A 22,557-nucleotide genomic window follows, 5' to 3' on the forward strand; every position below is an offset into this window, starting at 1 on the left:
TGGTTAACATCCACTCATGCATGGGGAAAAAAATACCGTCTAATACCGTGAAACCGGCAGAATTTAGAAAAATACCGTGATATAGAATTTTGGTCATACCGCCCACCTCTAACAGATTGCATTAATATGGACCTTGCTTCAAGCTAAGCTATACACATAAATAATAAAACTGCAACTTGCATTTATAATGCTATTTGTTGTATAGCCCTATGGAATCGTATTTGGGCCACGGTGAAGAAAAAAAAAAATACGGACACAGGGAAGAAAAAAAACAAACTATATGTCGAGAATAAAGTCGACATGTTGACTTTATTCTCGACATTTCCACTTTAATTTTGACGCTTATGTTGAGATTAAAGTTGACATTTCCACTTTATTCTCATAGTTTATTTTATAATTAAAGTAGAATGTCCTAAACAAAACTTCATCCTAAAATCAATGTTTAATTTACTAGATTTTCTCAAACCCCGTCACAAGTTAATGCAGCACATCAAATACTTTGTGTTAAGTGTTCCCCGACCCAGTCGTTAATCACTACTCTTCTTAAACTAACATCCTCCGCACTAAGAGCGGGCGCCAGCAGCAATCACCGCACAGAATCCATTCACTTCATGATATTCCTGCTCTCTGAAAATTTAGAATTCTAAGATAAATACTTGATATCATTTTCATGATGAAATGCATTAAAGCAGGTATTAAACATGCATGGTAGTGAGGCGGTAGTGCTGCTCCCTCGCAGTAAGGGGTTCCCAGGTGTACGTTCAGTGTAGAGAACTTTATGGCAGGTGTGACAAGGCTCCAAAAAACTGGATGTATGAATGGGTTTCGCAAAGGTTTAACTTAAATATTGTGTAAATGTTGGGTTTGTGATCTGGTGGTCAGAGACAAAAACACAGAATTCAATGGATGTTCTTTTGAGCAGACTTTCTTTATTGCACGCATGCTGTCTGACGTACCAAAACCCCAGTTCCTATCCTTTTACTTTCTCCACATAACCAATCACCACACAATAAACGTCTTTGTGAAATTAAAACTAGTTATAAACTTAGCCCACGGAGTGTTCAGAACTTTAGAAATATCTTCGTTATACATGTTTAATTATGCCATCCATTCAGGGTTGCGCCCATCCCAACAAACCTTGTGTGCGAGGCAGGAGCAAATCCTGAACGAGTCACCAGCACATCGCAGGGTGAATACGAGCAAAACATACACTAGCAGGGTCAATATAGCATAACAGAATCATCCTATTCATATCATATCATGCACATCCTACATGACTTTGAAAGGAAACTGAAGCGCGCCGAGTAAACCCACTAGAAAAACATGCAAATTCAAGACAGGGTACACCCGAGACACCCTTCCTGCGAGGCAGCAGTGTAACCTCCACGCCGCCGTGCCCCCACATGATTAATACATGATATAATTTTCATGATGAAATGCATTAAAGCAAGTATTTATCTTAGCATTCAAAATGTTCAGAGTGCAGGAATATCATGAAGTGAATGTATTCTGTGCGGCAATCGCTGTGGGCGCCTCCTCAGTACAAGAGGAAGTCAGTTTAAGTAGCACATACTGATTTAACATGGCTCGGGGAACACTTCACACAAAGCATTTAATGTGCTATATAACTTATGACGGGGTTTGAGAAAATCTAGTAAATTAAATATTCATTTTACAATGAAGTTTAGTTTACGATGTTCTACTTTAATGACAAATTGCAAGAATAAAGTCAACATGTCGACTTTATTCTTGTCATAAGCGTCTTGATTAAAGTGGAATTGTCGAGAATAAAGTCAACATGTCGTCACATCATTACACTGTATTGAAAAAAAAATAAAACAAGTATAACTTGGCTTGCAATATTATCCAGTAGTATAGAAACAGAATTTACACATTTGAACATAATGGTCCATGTCCGACGTTTTAAAACCAAAGTATCTCCAGGCAACGGCCGTGACTCCTTTTTTTCGGCAAAAGTTCTTCTGTGTCATCATGTTCAACTTTATTGTCAGCTACAGCTTCAGTTTCGGAATGTTCTGTGTCCATTTTCACCGCGCAGTACCTACACTACTACTACCTATTTAGCGGTGTAACAGTGAAAAAGAGCCCCCGCGCAACATCTCTGTGATTAGCAGTGTAGCAGTGAAAAAGGTCCCCACTTGAACAGTTTTCCGCTGCACCATGTTCCGAACGTTGTTTAGGCAATTTAAACCGGTGTTGTAGTATAAGAAAAATCCATATCTTAACAAAAATAAAAAACGTTTTTTGGTATGAACCGGTATACCGCCCAGCAGTAGCCATTATATTTAGTAATTGTGTTTATTCATAGTAATTTATGTAGATTTAGTCATGCTAATTTACAGACCTCTATTATAGATACCAAATGTTTTGAAAATAAGCAAAAGGTTGATGTGAATGTTTTTCTTTGAGATTTTCAGTAGTCAGTTACAGCATAATGGCACATACAAATGAAAGAAAGGAGATAAAATGTCCCAATGGAGAAATTCTGAAATGCCTTTAGAAGTTAATGTCGATATATCTTTCTTAAGAAACAGTGTTAATATAATTAAAATAGGAAAGACCACCAGAAAATATGCAGAGTGTTTTTGCTGATGAAAATGATAGCATTTGAACTTAGCCTCTGAACTTGGTACATATGTCCAGAATTCAATGCAAACAAGAGGAAGTGAATAATCACAGGACCTTTACTGGCCTAGAACCAGAATGACTGGCTAGCTCTCTGAAAAACCTCCACTCCTTAGGGTAGAACAGGTGAAAAACATGCCAGCAATAAGAAATCATACCATGTACCAAAAAAAAACAAAAAAACACGTAAAAGTTGATGTTAGATATGAAACACTTTTAGTTGGAGTCTTTCACTGTAAGGTCTGGTAAATCAACTGTAAGTTGGCCCACAAACTGCCTAACATTTCTATTGCATTCTGCTAAGTAAAAAATATTTCTAAACTTGCTAGTTTGGGGCAGACATTGCATTTCCATTCTAAGCATGGTTATGGAGTCTTTGAAAAAAACTGCCCAACTCCGACTCCAGCTTTAGTACATCCCAAGTTTCTAACTAGAGCTTTTACAGGATATTATTATTACGATTGGTTGGAAATTACTAATTTATAGTTTTGTAAAAAAAAAATGTCACAAACCCCTTATCTTGTATAAAATTTGGTGAATGAGGGTGCTACCCAATGAAGAGGAGTATCAGAGCTGGTGCAACGGGACTCATTGTTAAAGATATGGGTACAGGACCTTTTTACTGACATGTGTGAAAGAATTGGCAGTCATCACTGAAGGATGACAAACTGCATATAATGTGCAGTAAAACTCCAGTAACGATGTTACTCTTTTTGAACATGAGCAAAATCCATTCTAGAAAATCTTATTTACAGTAAATTTTAAAAATAACTGTTTTTATGTTATTTGTGAGCATCAGATTTTTCAAAACATATTAAAAATACTGAGGAAACAGTTGCAGATGGGACAATCAAAACCACCCACCAGAATCACAAAGTAATAAAACACAGGGTAGTCAGACATCTGGAGAATGTCTCCAATGATCTGAGTTTATATCTAAGTATCTGAGCTATCTAAGCCATTTTAATACTCACAAACCAAACCAAAGTGTATTTCTGAGAAAAGAAAAATGTGCTCACTGCTAGCATTAAGCAAGAAAAAAATATAGTGAATTACGTTTGTTGTGGAAAACACTTGTCCATGATTTGTTTTTTTTGTTTTTTTTTTTTTTTGTTCTTTATTTCGCCTTATACAATTTCATGTATTAGGAATTTGTTAGTTTTCGTATACCCTTTGGGGTCACAGCGCAGGGTCAGCCATTGTACAGCGCCCCTGGAGCAATTGCAGGTTAAGGGTCTTGCTCAAGGGCCCAGCAGAGTAGGATCTCTTTTGGCAGTGGCAGGGATTCGTACCAGCAACCTTCTGGATGCCAGCACAGATCCTTAGCCTCACAGCCACTACTCCGCCTCTGATTTTGTGCTTGGTAATGGCTGTGTAATATGGCAGATTTGATATATGTGTATGAATAATACTTTTAAATGCATTTAACCCCAAACTACAACCTGGCATATTTAGTTTTTTCTCATTTAATTCTGAGCATCTGTGAGGTGTAGATGTTATCATAAAGCAGGCACAGTGGTAAGTTTGTAATACATTTGTGTTTAGCATGAACATGGCTTTACTGCATGAGATGCAATTTTTTTTATCACGTTTAAGTAAGCAAAAGTGGAATTTGGTGTCTCAAAAAATGAAAATGTGTGTTTGTGTGAAAAATGCAAACCTTAATTTTAGAATGGTTAACCCATAAAAAATGTAAATAGCTTATGTGTGTACTTACTGTATGTACCTAAACACCACAGTCAGTTACCTTTTTTGTTTCAAGCAGCTTATTGCAGAGTCAAAGCTGCTGGAGTGTCCCTGTACATTTCTTTAAAATAGAAATCCCCTGTTAATAGATTTTAAATTACTTTTATCTTTTGGTTATTTTGGGGATTTGACAAAGAGCATTAGAAAACAGTGCAGGAGACGAGAATTAAAATACAGCTGCACACACAGCTCTAATGTTCATATGACATACAATTTGGAGTTGCACTGGCAGTCAAGATCGCACCATAACTTTATTTGCACGTCTTTCTTCTGCTGTGTAGTTTAAATCACATGGCAATTGTTGCAGCCAAGCTTTGTATGGGAGTGAACATTGCTGAATTAAGAATTCTTGAATTATATAGAATGAGGGTGATTATATCTATAGCATAGCAGGGTGTTTTAATTATTGGAGTTTTATTTGTGCAGTAGAGCTAATTATTAAATCGGATATTTTTTTTTACTCTAACTTGGAATCCACCAAAAAAAAAAACTGAGAATATGTAAATTTTAAAATACAGCATATGTAATACAGTATATGTAAAATGAAACACAAGTGAAAATCCAGATATTTGCTGTACTAAAATATTCCATCCAGCTGGCCCTTTCTTAATCTACTTATGAAATTTCAGGTCACTTAATGCCAATGCCTATGCCTGCTGAACAGGGTTCAAAATAGGAGGCAAAACCAGACAGGACACCTGTCTATCATACAAGGCACATTCACAGATACAAAGCCAGTTTAGGATTTCCATTTTTCTTTTTTAACTACAATGTGAAGTAAGCTTAACCCATCTATTGGCAACCTCTCATGTGTTTTTTGGGGGGGGGAGGGGGGCCTGCAGGCACTCACTACATTTTCCAAGGAAAAAAAAGATATGTTTTAAATTAGTTATTCACCACTTGCAATAGTCAAAATGTTTCACCACTTTTATGTCATCTCATAGCAGTTTTGAAAAATGTAAAGGTAATATGATACTGCAGAGGAAATACTGGAGGAATTTAATCCCCTCTTCCTGCCAGACAGTAGACTTGACTGTGAGGAGATCATACTGACCCGGAATGATTGACTCCACTACACTATATTTTACAAAACCCTCTACACACATAAAAGCTGAACATCAAGGATACAGTCAAACCAAGTTCTCCGCCCTTCTAACCATGGTAAAAATGTGTTGACTTTGTTCCTTTGTCCTAATGAAATGGCAATCTGACACCTCCAATTTGGCATAAAAACACTAATGTCAGACATCTAGCTTTAGTTAACCATGTGCTTGCTTAGTGCCCAATGTTTTAACCTCTTGACTGTTTTTTGTGGTTTAGTTAAGTGATCTAAGTACCTCTGCTTGTGTTTGCATGACATTCCATACTGCTGCTTGTTCATTTTATTTACTCCTAGTTTTGTTTTTTTATTAGTATTAATATTTATTATTCTTCATTTGCATTTTGCATATCAGTATTGTTCATCATTAACATCATCTAGGTACACTTGAAGTTACTGGCATTTCTAGGGTGCTCACAGCATTTTGTGATGTCGTGGCAGCCTGCTTATTTAAGAGAGCTCTAACTGCCTGAACTTTATATCAAAAGAAAGACAGGAGTCAGGAAATACATTATTTTAAGCAATAATGCAAGGAATAATTTGTTTATTATTAAGGTGTATTGACTGTTTTACATGGCCACTGATAAAAAATTTTTTAAATTTTGAATCCACACAAGATGCTGCTACTCAGAATGACAGATTGATTTCGGGATTGTTCTTCATAGTTTCCAGTATTTCCAGTAACAACACTATAGATCACACAAAATGAGAGACGAAAGGAGGAAATTTCTAACTACTTGAGTAGCTGTTCTAAACTAAATAATCCCCATATATACATAACTGAATTAGAAAAAACGGTGCAACAACTAGGTCTGTGTGGCAACACCTCCAGTTGTAGTAGTTAAAGAACACAAAATCCTGTAACCAGGGCACCACTTGCTTCAGAGTCGGGTCAGGTCGGGGAGCACGTACTGGTACAGCATGTTGTCGCACTCACCACATAACAAAACCACTTGGGATCCTGGTTGGCAATCGCCCAGGCAGGCATGCAGTCCAGTCCCACCCTCCAGAAATGACCCTCTATCTGCCTCAGTCAGGTGTTCCGTGGGCATCCCCTTGGCCAGATCCAGCCGCTCAGGCCCTCAACAATGAGGACCCTGCAAGCCACATCACCCTTGGGGAATCGCATTACATGGCCGCAGTGCCGTAACGCTCCCTCATAATGCAGATAATGTGCCTCATTCGAGACTCCGCAAGCAACCACTCATTCAACACAAAGTCAAGCCAGCAGTACCTAAGTATTCTCAGAAGAGACACAGTACTGAAGGAGTCCAGTTTTCATCTCTGGTCACTAGATAGCATCCATGTCTCTCAACCATATAGCACGACAGGAAGCACCAGGACTCTAAAGACTTGGACCTTCGTCCTTTTGCGTAGATATTGAGTGCACCACATACACCTTTCCAGTGACCTTATGACCTCCCATGCCTTCCCAATCTGTCTACTGACTTCATAGGAATAGTCACCAGAGACATGAATGTGGCTGCCAAGGAAAGTAAGCCTCTCAACAAGGTCAGCATTCTTTCTGCAGACAAACATCGATAAAGGCCTGGATCTTGGTTTTTATCCAGGACACATGCAAGACCAGACACTTAGACTTATTGCTCAGTCTCTTGAGAGCCCCAATCGGAGCCTCCATTGACTCCGTGAAGATCACAGCATTGTCAGCGAAGTCAAGATCAGTGAACCTTTCTTTACCAACAGTTGCCCAACACCCAGTCCATACAAGCATTGAACAGACTAGGAGCAAGGACACACCCCTGATGAACCCCAGAATCAACTGGGAAAACGCACTCAAAGTACAAATGTACAGGCTGGCCATGATATGCAGCAACTTTGAGGGGATCCCACAAAGTCTCAGGATGTACCACAGGACAGCTCGACAGTCGAATGTCAATTTATTTATATAGCACACTTAAAACAACATAGTAATGCTGTGGCCAAAGTGCTTTACAATAATAGAATAAAAGAAAAACAAAACAAATTAACATAAAACATAAATAGAAATAAAATATATGAACATAAAATACATAATAAATAGAAGTAATGTTATATACTGTACATAAAAAAATAGAAGTAATGTTATATAATCACAAAGAGGAAACCATCAGTATTACTGAAGGTCACAGAATGCAAGTGAATAGAAATGAGTCTTTAGTCTTGTTTTAAACAGTTCAATTGTAGACGACTCCTTTATATGATGAGGTAAAGAGTTCCACAGGCGAGGCGCAGCAGCTGCAAAAGCCCTGTCCCCCTTGGTTTTACACTTGGTACGAGGGACAACCAGAGACAGCTGACCAGAAGATCTAAGCACTCTAGAATGCTTTACAAAAATCGACAAAGGCTTCAAAAAAAACTCTGCCGATATTCATGTTTGCACTCCATGAGAACCCTTAGTGCCAGGAAGTGATTTGTGATAGACTTCCTAGGTGTAAAAGCAGACTGATCCAGTCGCTGGTGGGTGAGCAAGTGATCACGGATCCTATTGAGAATGACCCCAGCAAGGACCCCTTACCCATCACCAACGGCAGTGTTACCCCCCATCCAGCCCCCCACCCCCGTAGTTGCTGCAGTACAGGCGATCACCCTTCGCTTTCCAGATAGGGACGACAAGTCTCGTTTTCCAGTCAGTTGGGATGATGCCCGTCTCCCAAATGGAAGCAAAGATTGCTTGCAATGCCAGGAGAACAGCCTTACCACCAGCCTGGAGAAGTTCACCTTGGATACCACAGATCCCTGCAGCCTTCCCTACCACCACCTGTGCAATCTCAGTAAGATTGGGTGGTTCACAGCTAATTGGAGGATCAGCCTCAAGAACCGTGGACCCAGAAATATCCAATGTCCTAGCCGGAGGATCAGCTTTAAACACCTGCTCAAAGTAGCGAGCCCAGCAGGTCACAACTGCAGTGTCATCTGTAAGGACCGTTCCATCAGCCGCCCTGACTGCAACTCTCTGAGGAACAGATTTGGATGTGAGTAATGCTTCAATTCTTCTGTAAACAGGACATGGATCACTAGACCATAGATGGTGTGTCATTTGCTCATAAATTTCTCTAACACACACCTCCTTATCTGCTGTCAGAGCCCTCGCAGCTGTCCTTCTCAGTTCCCGGTACAGACTGGAGTTGCCATCAAGCCGTGCGCTGCAACTCTTCTCGATGATTTTCCTGCCTTGCGAGATTAAACACTCTGGGAACACTGGTAGTAACATCAACACAACCCTCGGCAACCTTCAGGGTCTTCTCACAGAATGTCTCCCACATCATATTAGGATCTGCAGTTGCACCCAAGTCTGTAAGTTGCTCACACAAACTGCATACAAACTCGTTAGAAACAGAGTGATCTTGGTTTCTGGTCAGGTACAGCCTCATTTTCCTATTAGGTGATGTCTTACTGGACCTAAGCTGGATCTTCAGAGTAGCAGCAACAAATCTGTCGTCAGAATTCACAAATTGGGCACTTCTGTAGACTCTGCAGTTTTGTAAGAGTCTCCAGCGTATGCCCACAAGGATTTGATCAATCGCCTTCAATGCACCACTAGTATTGGAGTACCAAGTCCAGCGATGCACTTCAGGGCGCTGGAACCAGGATCCAGTGATCCACAGCCCCCTAACCTTTTGCAAAGTCAAGGAACATGGAGCCACTTTCACCACGGTTGCCTGACCCATGGGGCCCAACACAATCCTCATAGCCAGCCCTATTAGTGCCAGTGGCTGCGTTGAAGTCACCCATGACCAGATGAGTGTCCTCTCATGGGCGTCCATCAACCACTGAATGAAGTTGTGAATAAAATGTCACCCTCACTGAGACATCATTCACCGTAGTCGGAGCATACACTGAGACAACAGACAAAGCACCCAGAGAGTGCCTTAATCTGAGCCTCATAATACTCTCTTTGAAAGGAGTGCCATCGGACAACATCAGAAGGAGCCAGTCCGCCACAGCAACAGCTACTTCCTGAATATGACAGCCATTAGAGCGACCACAACAATGAAAGGTCTACCCACCTACAGAGATCTGACCTGTACTAGGTCTGCACACCTCAGAGAGTGCCACCACTGAGATGCAGAATTTACGAACCCCCTCCGACAACTGGAGAGACAAGACGTTCCACATGCCTAGCCGGATGGGCCACCTCAAGTTGGGATCCGAGTGCTGCCATTAAGTGGGTAACACCTTAGCACAACACCAGTTTTTATCCCCAACAGTCCTGACCCCATTGGCTCTCTGATGGTTTTGACTCTTTCAGGGATGGGCTCCCGAAGGCTTTCCCCCATCCCCTTCATAATGTGAGCAGCCTTCCTATGGGCAGCTGCAGCATAGCTACTCCAGTGGAGAGCAGAAAGGAGTCCTGAGTCTATGGGTGTTTTTTTTGTTTCATTTTTTTTATTTAAAACAATGGCTGTAGTGCCAATCATGGAAGGCCACATGCACAGTTGCTTTTAAACCCAGTTCTGGCAGGCCAAGAAAAATACAGGAGCGGCATATGCACAGGATTTTAAGAGTGGTTACAGACAACCCACAGATCACCTCCAAAGACCTGCAAAAACATCTTGCTGCAGATGGTGTATCTGTACATCGTTCTACAATTCAGCGCAATTTGCACAAAGAACATCTGTATGGCAGGGTGATGAGAAAGAAGCTCTTTCTGCACTCACGCCACAAACAGAGTTGGTTGTTGTATGCAAATGCTCATTTAGACAAGCCACATTCATTTTGGAACAAAGTGCTTTGGACTGATGTGAGACAAATTTTATTTGGTCATAACAAAAAGCGCTTTGCATGGCAGAAGATCACCGCATTCCAAGAAAAACACCCGCTACCTACTGTCAAATTTGGTGGAGGTTCCATCATGCTGTGGGGCTAGTTCAGGGACAGGGGCCCTTGTTAAAGTCGAGGGTCGGGTGAATTCAACCCAATATCAACAAATTCTTCAGGATAATGTTCAAGCATCAGTCACAAAGTTGAAGTTACGCAGGGGTTGGATATTCCAACAAGACAATGACCCAAAACACAGTTCGAAATCTACAAAGGCATTCATGCAAAGGGAAAAGTACAATGTTCTGGAATGGCCGTCACAACACACACATACAGACATACAGTAGACCCCTGCAAAGTCGTGGTTCAGAGTTCGCGGCCTCAGTCATTCGCTGATTTTTCTTTAGACCCTATCTAATAATTGTTAGCGGAAACTGCAAATATCCTCCACAATTTTTATGACTTTTTTTGTGGCATTACTGTACTGTAGAGAGAACAGAAAGCAACTGTAGAGGAAAAGTACTGCTGCTTCCCAATGAAGAGCCGTTTCCGCAAGAATTTAAAGATTTGTTGTTTGGTGAAAGTGAAATCCACAAACACTACAGGCAAAGTATACGCGTCTACAATAATCTTTTCGTGTTAGCATCATTCAATGCACAAAACATTGATTTACACAATAATGGACCATACGCTATGAGAATCTATGTTCCCGCTACAGTTACACCTACGACAAGTTTAATTTCGAGAAGAAAAAAAATTTGGTCAGGTGTATATTTATAATATAATATTTATGCTCACGGAGAAGCGATGCAACATAGATTCGAAAGAGTTAAATGATTCGATGTAATAGAAATTAACCCCTTCACCGCCCTCTGCCGGATATATCCGGCACCGCTGTTTTAATGCTAACGCCATACTGCCGGAATTATCCGGCACATTTGCCTGTGGTTATATGAATGCCTGGCAAGTAGTATAACTGACGGTTTGGCGTGGGTATTATTACTATGTTGTATTTCGACAAGTCTGTGGTTGTTTTGGCCGGTCATGTGACGTGATTCGCATGTAACAGCTGTGAATATGGCGAAACGTAAACTGACTTCAAGTGAGGCTTTGCAGGCGATTTTGGACAGTTCTGATCATGATTGTAGCAGTTCTGAAGAAGATTTTAGTGACAGTGATGAGCAGCAACGTGCGCTGCATGATATTGTGAATGAAGACGCGTCGGATGACGGCGCTGAGTGGGTGTATCCCCAGCATCTCAGCTGGGCTGCTGCCCGTGGTGAACTACCTTTTCTGCATTCGTTTGAGGGAACGTGTGGCTTTACTGTTGATGTAAACAATTACACTGCTGAGCAGTTTTATGAGCTGTTTGTGTCACCTGATTTGATCAGACATTTTGTTCATCAGACAAATCTGTATGCAGCACAGTTTATTGAGAAAAATCCCAATTTACCTCCACATTCCCGTGTTCGTGCTTGGTTTGACACTGATGAAAACGAAATGAAAAAATTCATTGGGATTTTGATGTTGATGGGAATAATCAGAAAACCAGATATTGAGATGTACTGGTCTACAGATCCTATGTATGCAACACCTATTTTTGCAGCTGTCATGACACGTAACCGATTCTCTTTGCTGCTGAAATTCTTTCATTTGAATGACAACAGAAACGAGCCAGATAAGAAAGATCCAAACTGCGACCACTTGTTCAAGCTACGTCCTTTGATTGATCATTTATTTGAAGCATTTCAGTTGCCCTACATGCCAGGACCGTCAGTTGCAGTTGATGAAAGTTTATTGTCGTGGAAGGGCCGCTTACAGTTTCGACAGTATCTACCATTGAAAAGGGCACGGTTTGGTATCAAGATGTTTTGCTTAGCTGAGAATTCAGGTTACATTTATAGATTTCGTGTATACACTGGCAACTTGCACAACATTTAGTGGTCAATACTGCTTGAATAAATGTAAAAAATGTAAAAAAAATGTAAAAAAGTAAAAAAACAAAAATTGTTCAGATTTCGCCTGGCTTGGGGAATATTTAGGGAGTTGGCGGTTAAAGGGTTAAAGCAATAATGGATACAAATCATACGTCCAAAAGTATCGCACTTTACACAAAATTTATCAGCAAAACACGGACAAAAAGATTTTCTTGGATTTCTATATGAATCCAAAAGATGAGTCGCATTTATAATAAACCCACATGTGGCGAATTGTCAGCGATAATAATTTCGAAAGACGCAGATATCGAAGACAGAGTAGATATTCGTGTATATCCAAAGGCAAAGCATGCTTCGTCATTTATGTCAAATTCATCGCCATATGCTGACCCTTTACTCTTTCCTTTGCTTTTCCCAGAGAGCAAAACAGGATGGCCGTACAATATGAAACAAACCCGTTCAGAAAAACGAATAACACCCACACAATATTTTGGGTCAAAATTACTGATACGTTCCCATGTATTTAACCCACTTCTATCATCTCAACGTCTATCGCAACATTTCATTATTAATGCGTATGTAAAAGTTGCAGCTAATCATCTCTTCTTTATTAAATCAAATCAGGCTAAACTTACAACAACATTTATTTATATAGCACATTTTCATACAAAAAGTAGCTCAAAGTGCTTTAAATAATGAAGAAAAGAAAAATAAAAGACAAAATAAGAAATTAAAATAAGACAACATTAGTTAACATAGAAAGGAGTAAGGTCCGATGGCCAGGGTGGACAGAAAAAACAAAAAAAAAACTCCAGAAAGCTGGAGAAAAAAATAAAATCTGTAGGGGTTCCAGGCCACGAGACCACCCAGTCCCCTCTAGGCATTCTACCTAACATAAATGAAATAGTCCTCTTTGTAGTTAGGGTTCTCACGGAGTCACTTGATGCTGATGGTCATACAGACTTCTGGCTTTTAATCTATCCATCATTGTTGGAACATCATGGTGCTTTGAGTAGATGGTGGTGGTGCAAAAAGTTTTAGAAATTACATTTTCAGTAATGCCAGATGGAATAATATGTCATGATAAATCTTTTGTGATTTACTATACCACATTGTGCATCAACCTAACTTGCTCAAATGGAACAATTCAGAGCCACCCTCTACATCGCAGTGGGAAAGTGGAGTATTTTGATTTTTTTATTCTTTGTTTTTATTGAGTATTATTTAAAGGAACTGCTTTTTGTACTTGTTGCAATGTGATCTTAAAGATTAGTAATTTAAAAAAAAAAATAAGATTTAGTTTTTTTTTATTTTTTCTTTTGCAGTTGCACTTGATTTGAATTGTATAAAGTTAGGAAACTAAACACAAGCTTTAAGTGAAATTCATATTATGCTCAAATTTCTTTACAATCTAGATAAACTTTGGCTAGTGTATATATATTAATTCTAAGTTCCATCTTCCATAAACCTTGCATAGTGTTGGTTGTTTTTTTGGTCCACAACATGAAGCACATGATCCATTTCAAACTCTGCCCTACATGGACTCTACACAGTACGAGTTAATGAAGCATATAGATTATTTTAATTGCCTTATTACAGGAAGAAATGAAACAATGTTTACCTAAGTCCTGTTATGAGTAAAAGTGAGTGTTGGATCCAGCTGTACATGAAAGTTTTGTTTGTATGACTAAATCAGAGCCATCCATCCTTTGTCTAAATTACTTAATCTAGTTACAGTGAAGCTCATTCCAGAAGCAACTGACCCATGCCAAACATGGAAATGAATGCCAGTCCATTCCAGACCAGGACAGCAAACCAAATATGTCAATTCATTATTTTAGCCCCTAAATTGAAACTGTATTAAAAAACTGAATAACATGTTTCCACTTTATTAGAGCCTAATGGCACCATCCTCTTAGAAACAAAAGGAGTTCTCTTTTATTTATTTTTTTATGGCCAAGTACATAAATTATTTTTGTGTTTGTTTTCAGATCTTTTGATTAATAAACAAAACTATGGTAACTTAACTAATTTTAAATGGTTTGTAATTATGCTATTCCCTGGAATATTTATTAGGATCTTTGGGACGCTTGAAATGAAAATTTTTATTTCTGTTTAATAAGCTCTTTTAAAGTGGCCTTTATCTTATAAATCAACACAAGTTTACATAATCTAAAACTGTAAAAGCAGGTTATAATTGCACGCTGTACCACATTAATAAGAATAATATGCCACAAAAGACTTGAATATGATTTAGAATTTGTTTCAAAAAGACTCTTTGAGGTCATAAAAGATCTCTGGGCATCCTTTGTAAAAAGCAGAATGTATCCCGATGACCAGGCTAAATTGCCCACCATGGCGTAGTCATTCTGGCTCCTAATCATCCCTTGTCTCTAAATGGCTATTTCTCCCATCACTTTACCACCTAACAACTAATGTGTGGTAAGTGTACTGGTGCAAAAATGGCTACTGTCGCATAACCCAGGTGAATGCTACACATTAGTGGTCGTTGAATTGGCTCCCCGCTCACTATGTATAGTGTCTAAAATTACTATATAAATGTAAAGAATTATTATAATAATTGCTATTATTAAATACACTTAATACACTCAGTTATTTTGTTTGGTTAAATTGTCTTTGTAGGGACTGAGGAACTTCAACTACACCTATACAATTATAAAAAACAATACCAAAAATAATGTATTAGTTTTTCCCATTTAAACTAAATGGAAAGTTGTTAAGAGAAATGGTAGCAAGCATTCTGTGTCAGAAACAATTGTGCATTGTTAAAGGCGAAATTTCAAATCTTCAAGCTCAATGATCTTAATCATTTCTATGTTATATAACCTTTTTTTATATATATATTCTTCCACTTTTGAACAGAGATTCTAGTCACAGAAAGTAGTGTTTTCTTTTCAGCATGCCTTGTCCGATTGTCCTGTCAAGATCAAACATACTGTATCTGAAAGGGTCGGTCATATTTTGCAAAGAATTAATAGCCAGTATGTGTTAGAATGTGAAGCTGATTTGAAGGTTTAATCCTTCAAACCGCTTACAAACAGTTCTGGCATGGTGTATGTTCTTTATCATTTCAAAGACTTTATATGAATATTCATCTTGTTTAATTCACTGCATACTGATTAGTATTTAGTATTGCAGTTCATCGCAGATGTGTCATTCTCCTCTTAATTAAGGCACTTTTGACTACATGCTGACCGTGCAACAGTTATTTAAATAATTTTTGGATTTCTGCCATATTGCACAGGAAGCTTGTATTCCTCTCACCTTTCTACTTAATGTATGCTGTAAAAATGGAGTTGTGATTACTATTATGTGCAATAATTTATATTTTAACCATATGTGCTACATAAAAAGTCATATATAATCTACTGTAGATTCCATTTCAATTTGATTAGACTGACTCAGTTGTAGACAGTCATTTTCATAATTGATACACATTGAATTTGTGATTATTTTTTTTTTGCTAAATTTCAAATTTAATTTTGTGAGCATTGTATTCTACATTTTCAAAGTATTTGTTATTTAGGTGTTTCACATACAACATACAGTGTACATATGTTTATGTACCTAGTGCATGGTAGTTTTGTGTTCAATATTATGTTGCATGCCAGTCTATATTCTGATTTACAATAAATATATGCAGCACTATGGCCTTGAATGTACACATGCAGTATATAGCAATAAAGCAGGTTATTTTATGCTTTTGCATACAATTGTACATGTATACAGTATCTATTAATTCAAAAAGCAGTTTGCCTAGTCCTTTACATATAGTAGTTTATTTCGGAGAAACTGGTACTCAAGTCAGATCTGTAGGAAAAAAGGCACAAAAATGCTAAGTACCCATTCACATCTAAATGTTTTTCTAATGCTAGACCAGAATGTTTCTAAATTGCTTAAAACATTATTTTAAATTGTTTTCAATGACACTATTCACAACTAAGCATTTTAGCAGTGAGCATTAACTCCTACATGCAGCAATTTTCTGTGTTTTCAGCCAAATGCTTGTTTCATTTAAATCAATGGTAACACTTAAAAAAAACGCTGGTAAAAGAAAACAACAAGTGTATGGATGTGTTGTTACTGGAAGACAGTACTTCTTCCTGAATAAGCCAGAAGTGAAGCAGGTCATCTTGCAAAGAGAGTGTCATCTTGCACCGGTGCTTTGGTAGTCTAGCGATAGCTATTAAAGGAAAAGTTCAATGCGCATGTACCTTACGATCAAGTGACAAGAAGTCAACAAAAGTTATAGGTGTACATTTACTTTTAATCAGGTTAAGGTTCAGTAAAGATGTTTTAACATACAGGCAGAATGCTAGCGCAGAGCTGGCATTTCTTCCTTACAGCTCCAACTGTTTGGGATTTGCAAGTTCTGGTCTTGTGTATTTGTGTATTGATCGCTATTAGTGTGTTTAACTCCGCAGAATGACCAGTTTTAACACTTAATACTGGCAATGTGTCAGTAGTAGTTTTAAATTAAGAAAATACATTTAGTCCTTCATGTAGTAAATAATATCCAACCCCTTTATGTATCCACAATCTGTGCCCATGGCTAAACATTAGCCATTGCGGCACCAGATCACACTGTTTCAAAATTAATTTAGCAAATACATTAATCTAAACATATACCTTTGTAATCCTAAACTGGTCTGATTAAATTTGCCCCTCAGCACATGTGGGATGAAATCTATGTGAATATAATGTATGTTAAATTCTTTAAAGTTTATTAACCACTATGCATTATAATTCCTCACTAGCTGTTACTAGATAGCCGGATGAGAGGGCACCAATGGCAGCAGGCAATTTTTTTTTTCTTTTTTGCAAAATAACGCTTCCCACATACAAACCCCCCCCCCCCCAAACACACACACACGAACTGTTCCGAATTGTCCGCCCAACTCCCTGCTGCTTCAGAACAGGGTGAACCTCATATATGCAATCATGACCCATATGACTCCTGCTCTTCAGTACTGTGATCACTAAGATCAAAAGCACTAAAGTCATAGAAAAATGGAAAATGATAAAATGGAAATGATGTCAATCATATTTTCCCTGTAAAACACTTCTTTGAAAAAAACTGGAAAAATGCTTAAATAGCACTCAAAATAAACAAATCCTGAAAAATACTTGAAAAGTATCTGTAAAAGGCCATTAAAAAGCTTGAAAAACACTAAAGCACTGGAAATTTACAGCGCTCAAGTGTGAATGGATCCTAAGGGTTTCACAATGACTTAACAACTAAACCAGTTTTGAATTTAGAGGTTGTTTTTTTTTTTTAAGCTGTTTTTTCTTTAATCACATCAGGAAGCCTCCTTATTTAAAATAATTCAGCACCATTGCACTTCTCATTCGCTTACTGGTTTAACATAATGAATAGAGATGTCACAACACGTTTCTGGAGTTCTTATTCTTATTGTTTCCATTCCTCCATGAGTTAGAGTCTGGAGTTTCTATTTTTCCAAACCATTGGCACATGTCTGTTACTTGTAATGGTATAACAGTTTTATCAGTACAGCCTTGTCACTCACATGTTGTACATTAGCTAATTGAAAAACAGCTTTTGAGAAACAAGCCAGCGATACATTTTGCCATCTTCTTGATATATCTGCATCTGGAACACAACAGATGTTACAGTAGGTCTGTGGTGTCCAAGCAGTTAACCACAGTCTTGTGTTCACCTGGTAGTGGCTGATGTTTATTGCAAAGTTGGAGTTTATTTCATAAGCTGCCAGGAAAATAACCAGCTGTTTAGTCCTAAACTAGACAAAGCTTCTGTGTGTGAAAATTTGAACACTCCTGAATTCATGTTTCCTTTGTAGCACTATACCTCTTTATATAGAGAGCAATAATTACATTTATAGGCATCTAAAACTTATGAAGAATTTTTACAATTGGTAGATGCATTTGTATAGAATTTTTTATGTAAGAGTGTCATACCAATAACACAACTGTATACAATATTAATAACTATGATTACAAAATAAGGCAACAAATTCAGTTTTCCATCCATTTCCTTTTTCGGAGTCCACTTTTTCCTTTACAGGGTTGTAAGAAGATAGAATCCATCACAGCAATATTGTATGTAAGGAGAAAGTAGTCCAATGCAGGAGACAAGTGTACTCATACATTTTCCAGTTACCCTAGTCACACATATTTTGGGGATGGGAGATAACTGACTTACCCAAGTGAAGTCAATGTGAACATGGACTGACCTGCAAACCCCATACTGACTGTGAGTGGTTTGGAATTCTAAACCAAAGATCTCTGGAGATCATTGGAGATGCAAGGAGTTTTTAACACCCATTTAAACCCTACACTATGCTACTATACAACCTATCATTGTAGTGCATATTTCTCTTTTTGGATGTTCTGACTTGAGTGCTAGACATTCCTGTTTTCATGCTTGTATGACTGTAATATGTTAACTTAATTCTCAGTAAAATGCAAAAAAGGAATACGTTAATTTATAGCTGTTGTGACATGAAGTCAAGAACATGATGAAACTGGTTTTGAGCTCTCCAGTTTGTCCCTAACAATTGATGTACTGCTTGTGGCTTTGAACCTTAAACCCTGAGATTGTGGGCTCACATCCTGCAACTAATACTGTGCAAGAGCAAGTTATTTCATTTGCCTGTGCTCCAAATGAAAATAAAATAAAATGTAACCAATTCTTCCCCAACTGTTGCAAGCACCTTTGACACTAGAATCCCTGAAGCCTACAAAAATAGTTGTAATGCCGGGCCACCTTAAATTCTATCACACCTCCTCATCAGTGCCTTTGTTTTACAATTGCGTCAATCAGCACAAGCAGCAAACAGCCTGCTATCCCATCCCCCATCAAGGCAGGTGAAGTCAGATGCAAAGTTCTCACAGCTGAAGTCTCTTTATCTGGGAGATAGGTGTCTGAAATTGTATAGGGTAAATAATATATTTTTATTTGGAATAATTACATTCCATGTGTGTTCTGTGTCTGCAACGATCTGTGTAAATGTAGGATGACAGGAAATGTGAGACAAGAAATGTTGAACACAGAACTAAAACAACCTTTTTTCAGTACATGTAAATGTAACTACCTGCTGGGTTCTGGCCCAAAATGGGAAGATGATTGAAATGTTCAAAAAGACTATAAAAATCTCAGAATATACAAAATTACCTTACAACGGAGATAAAAACCATGAAAACGCTGAGTCGAAAAACGATCCCAACATATAATATTTATAAATTGAGACATATAAACCGAAAAAATATGGCAAAAATGCTCAAATAAAAAAAATTTGCCTAAAAAGTAATTCCAGCCAAATAAGTCCCAATACATAACCTGTTAGAAAAAAGAAGGCAGAAATAATCAGAAAAGCCAGTAAATCCATACAAAAAGTGATGCTTAGTATAAACTCCTTCACACTTTAGTGTACCACTGCTAGCTCTTTCTCTCTAGACTACTTTATCAAGGGTGGCCCTGACTCCTGGGGCTCTACTCGCAAAGAACAAGTAATGGTGGCAGTACATAATTATAAACATAACAGAAAATACAAAACAATATGAAAAATAATAATTCCAAACCAACAATGAAACAACAAATAAATACAAGCCAATGAGAAAACCCTGGCTGGAACACAACAATGTACCATATAATACACATTTGCTGACAATTTATGTATGTAATAACTTCTGGTTGTACTAAGGTCGTTATTTTATGTTTGAAATTAGGACATTTTTCATCTAATATTTCTGCTTACTACATCTGTTTTAATTACTTAACATGAACGTAAACCATTAAATGGAAGATATCTCTTGGTTATCATTTACCACAGTGTTTTGGAATGCTGCTCAAATGTCTTAACATATAATCAACTACTGCAAATGTATTGTAAAAATATAGAAAGTATTCAATGATTGGATGTTATAAAGCTAAATCAAGAAACTGGTATCAGATTTATACTGTCCATAAATGCATCAATTTAGTTTTGTATAGTTAATGTAATTTATTTATTTGGGAATTTCCTCTATATTACAATGTTTGTTTAAATCATTGAACATGAAGTAAGATTATCTGATCATTCTGAGCAGACACCAGAACACTCTGAGTGGCCTTTCTGTCTTCTATGGCTAAGCTATCATACCACACAGCAGATTTTCAGTGTTGTAGAGTCAAATTTTCAAGAGTATCTGTGTATTAATCCCATATTTTCTCAGACACTGCAGAAGTTGTCAGGTTACTAGATTCTCGTAAACCCACAGAATTCTGAAATTGCAAACAGTTTCCATTTTCCACATAAATTTTAGGTGTTGCACTCTGTATCCCTCCATGAGGAGTTCTTTTGTCTTTTTGTTCATTTCACTTTGATTGTATCCTTGTTGATTTTTCTTTATTAATTTTGTATTAATTTACTAATATTTACTGCTACTTCCTAACATCTTGCCATTTCTGGCCAGTTATGTTGATTGTGAGGATTTATTTGAATAAAACATACATCAGTATTGCTTGGAGAATTTTACTTAATTTTCTCTCAATGAAATACAGAAGTGTATTTTATCACATTGTACTGAATTATTAAAAAGTGAATTTTTGCCATTTTACAGAAAGAACCATAGAAGATCATGAACCAGTTATTGAAGTGCAATCTAGATGGGGAATGGAAACAGAGAGTCGTCTCTGTTTTAGGAAAAATTACGCCAAATATGAATTCTTTAAAAAACCGCTGGTAAGAAAACATCTTTATTGCTTCAAAATTCTAGATCATAAGGAAAGGTCACTTGTTAATGATGTATTTTTTTCTCATTCATAGTTCAAGTAGCTGCCCATCTCTTTTTAAAAATGTTTACTAAAAATTCTGATGAAAAAAACAGCTTCCCATATTGTCCATTTGCTTAGGGTCATCTTAAATAAGTTAAGATTTAAAGTCATAGAAACTTTGCTTAGTTTCAGCTCAGGCTCTAAAGAATGTGTGCCTCAAGTGGTGCTGATAGCCCATTTCATACTGCTCTGAAATGTCTGTGTGCTCAGTAGATCAATTATTTTACACTATGCTTTGGGTACTCATTTACTTTGCTGTTAATTCTCTTTCATAAGACAGAAGAAAATAAACATACATAACTATGTGACTGTTTGCAGAGCACTCATGTGCCTATAACCTATTAACCCATTTAGTCAGATTTATTTTTCATTGTTTACACAGTAAAGTGACCAAACAAGCCACCAACATTTGCTGATCCCTATGCACTCTACCATCTAAAAAGTGTCATTCCACAGAAGAAACAGAAGTGGTTTAATAATTCCTGCCCGCAAATACAAAGTGTTACCTTTCAAAGCAAAGATATTTTTTAAACCAAGGGATTAGATAACTGAGAAAACATTTTTTTAACATTGCAATAAAATAAATGGAGGTGAATATATTATTATAGGGATTCAAAACTACAGTAACTTCTTGCAGAGCACACATGGAACGAACGGACTGTCTGCTAGCTTCACTAACAAAATACTTTTTGAGTGCGTCTGTCTTAACTACTAGGCATATGTTGGTTAACATTGCTATATTCAATTGCTTAGAGTTACAGTGGCATGTCTTTTAACGTGAATGGTTTACAGCTAGTTGATCCTTGCAGTACAATTTTCTTTCAATTTAGTTGAAGGACTTTTTTGTCCCCACTGCTTTCTCTTTGCTTTTATACATTCTCCAGCCATACGTATTATAATGGTATTTCTATTTCCTTAATTTACTCTCCTGCTTGGTGTAGCCGTCTGACTCTAAGCTCCTGTGACACGATTAAAACTGTTGTACATCTGCTACACAGACAACAGGATCTTAGTCCATAAAAAGAAGCACAGCAGCTACTACAAAAGCACATGGTGTTGCCTTCATTAAAAATAGTGCAGGTGGGAAATCACGTGATGCTTCACTGTGATGGCTGGCTAAAGTTCGAGTTCCACACTCCTGCGCCAAATAGATTCCATTATTTGACTTTTTGTCCCATCATACTTGTAATATTTAACTGACAGACTGCATAGTGCTACTTACTTGTTGCTGCCGCACCTCCCTGTTAACAGCTCGTTTCGTTCAAATTCATGTTAACTTTGTACTTTTTGCAATTCTTTAATTTTCTTTTATTGTATGTATAGTTCATGGATGCAACTGACTTGAATACTATTGATTTTGGATTTATTTTTATGGACTTTGCCTTGCCTTGGTTCGCAGCCTTGGGAACAACTGAATCTTTCTGTGATTCACTGGACAAGACTTTTTTTGGATTACCCACTCATGCATGATTCTTGATCTGCAAACATTTTTTCCCTCTACCTTAGAGATCTAGGGGAGATATTCTGTCTCCTTGAATATATCTATATACTGTATT

General features: G+C 37.6%; 1 protein-coding gene across 6 annotated transcripts in view; it reads left to right on the forward strand.

Moving 5' to 3' along the window:
• grb14 (growth factor receptor-bound protein 14) overlaps window positions 1–22,557 on the forward strand; it is a 363,700-nt gene that overhangs the window by 295,345 nt on the left and 45,798 nt on the right. For all 6 annotated transcript variants that reach the window (XM_028806387.2, XM_028806385.2, XM_028806386.2 and 3 more), the window contains one exon: window positions 20,788–20,909. In XM_028806387.2, coding sequence (XP_028662220.1) covers window positions 20,788–20,909 — 122 coding nt within the window. The remainder of the gene's footprint in view (window positions 1–20,787; window positions 20,910–22,557) is intronic.

The sequence above is a fragment of the Erpetoichthys calabaricus genome, chromosome 8, assembly GCF_900747795.2.
Source record: "Erpetoichthys calabaricus chromosome 8, fErpCal1.3, whole genome shotgun sequence".
Taxonomy (NCBI): domain Eukaryota; kingdom Metazoa; phylum Chordata; class Cladistia; order Polypteriformes; family Polypteridae; genus Erpetoichthys; species Erpetoichthys calabaricus.